Genomic DNA, 1,271 nt, shown 5'->3' on the forward strand with positions numbered 1-1,271 from the left:
GCGCGGTTATGAATGAGACAGAGACCAGCCTTGGCTTTGTGGGGCATCTAACGTGGCAGACAGACACTGAATAAACCACCGCAAGTGTATGCATAAGGGCTAAGAAAGAGGGATGTCGGGGCATATAGGGGGCAGAGAAGAACCTAATCTTCAGGGGGTGAGGAGGTCAGGAAGGCCTCAGGGAGGGAAGCAGACTCTGGTATCTGAGAATGCTCGGGAGGAGGGCAGGGCGGACGCTGGGGAGACCTCCCTCACCAGGCGGGCTCATTCCTGGACCGGTGGGCTTCCCCAGGCTGTGCCCCCTCAGCACGCCTGGTGCCTTTCTCGCTTCCTTAAATTTCTTCCCTCCCACCTGAGTCCTAGTTTTCTCCTCCCCTCAGACACCCTCTGCGGGCTTATCTTGCTCACCACACATAACCCTGCCCTCCCAGAGGATGAAGCCGGAGGACAGTGTTAGTAAAAGGCCAGGCTGGGAGGAGGCCGCCCTGGCCAGGGCGCCAGCCGACATCAGCCAGTCTTCAGAGGCTTTACTCCGTAACGGTCATGGGACCTTGACACGCAAGCGGCTGACCGCTCTGTGCGCCGGTGTCCCGTCCGAGAAAGAGGTTCCTCTAGCCGAGGCGGCCTGAGGACTGAGGCGATGCCTGTGTAGCATGTAGGGCGAGGCCTGTGTGAGGCAAGGGTGCAAAAACGCTTTCCCTGCCAGCATCTTAGAAACGGACTCTGCCCAGTTAACTGATTTTCCCTGGCAGCCGGAGACAGAATGTCAGGGTGTTGCCTGGCCGCAGCGCTGTGGGAACGCTGCCCACTCCGTGGTAAGTGGCATCTTGGACTCCGAGTTTCCTGTACAACCTCTAAATACTGATGAGGGAGCCAGGGCTTTGGGGTTCCCAAATGTGGAGCCTCCTTGCAGGGACCCCGGAAGCTCTGTGGGTGGGTATTCACAGGAGATGTTGGCTCCTGGGGGCGGGGTGGGGAGCCATGCACCTCTGGTGCCCACTCAGTTTGCATCTGAATGGACACCTGGGTGACCTTATCTGTTAGGTGAAAGGAATAAACTCTTCCAGCTCCAACGTTCTGTCAAGTCATACATTTAAAAACATCCATTGTGAGCCTACTATGTGGCAGGTGCTAGAAATACATTGTTGAAATAAAACAGACCCATTCTGTGCCCTGAAGACATTTACAGTTCAATGGGGAGATCCTGTCAATCAAAGTATCCCCCAAACACTAGTGAAAGAGCACCCTGATAGTATGCACATTGGCTGTGA

General features: G+C 55.7%; 1 protein-coding gene across 1 annotated transcript in view; it reads left to right on the top strand.

The window, feature by feature from the left end:
* Nucleotides 1–434: 434 nt before the first annotated feature.
* The window catches only part of REEP1 (receptor accessory protein 1), a 50,321-nt gene continuing 49,484 nt past the window's right edge, over nt 435–1,271 (top strand). Inside the window, exons 1-2 of the mRNA XM_014532858.1 lie at nt 435–577; nt 753–815. Coding sequence (XP_014388344.1) covers nt 435–577; nt 753–815 — 206 coding nt within the window. The remainder of the gene's footprint in view (nt 578–752; nt 816–1,271) is intronic.

The sequence above is a fragment of the Myotis brandtii genome, unplaced genomic scaffold, assembly GCF_000412655.1.
Source record: "Myotis brandtii unplaced genomic scaffold, ASM41265v1 scaffold916, whole genome shotgun sequence".
NCBI classification, from domain to species: domain Eukaryota; kingdom Metazoa; phylum Chordata; class Mammalia; order Chiroptera; family Vespertilionidae; genus Myotis; species Myotis brandtii.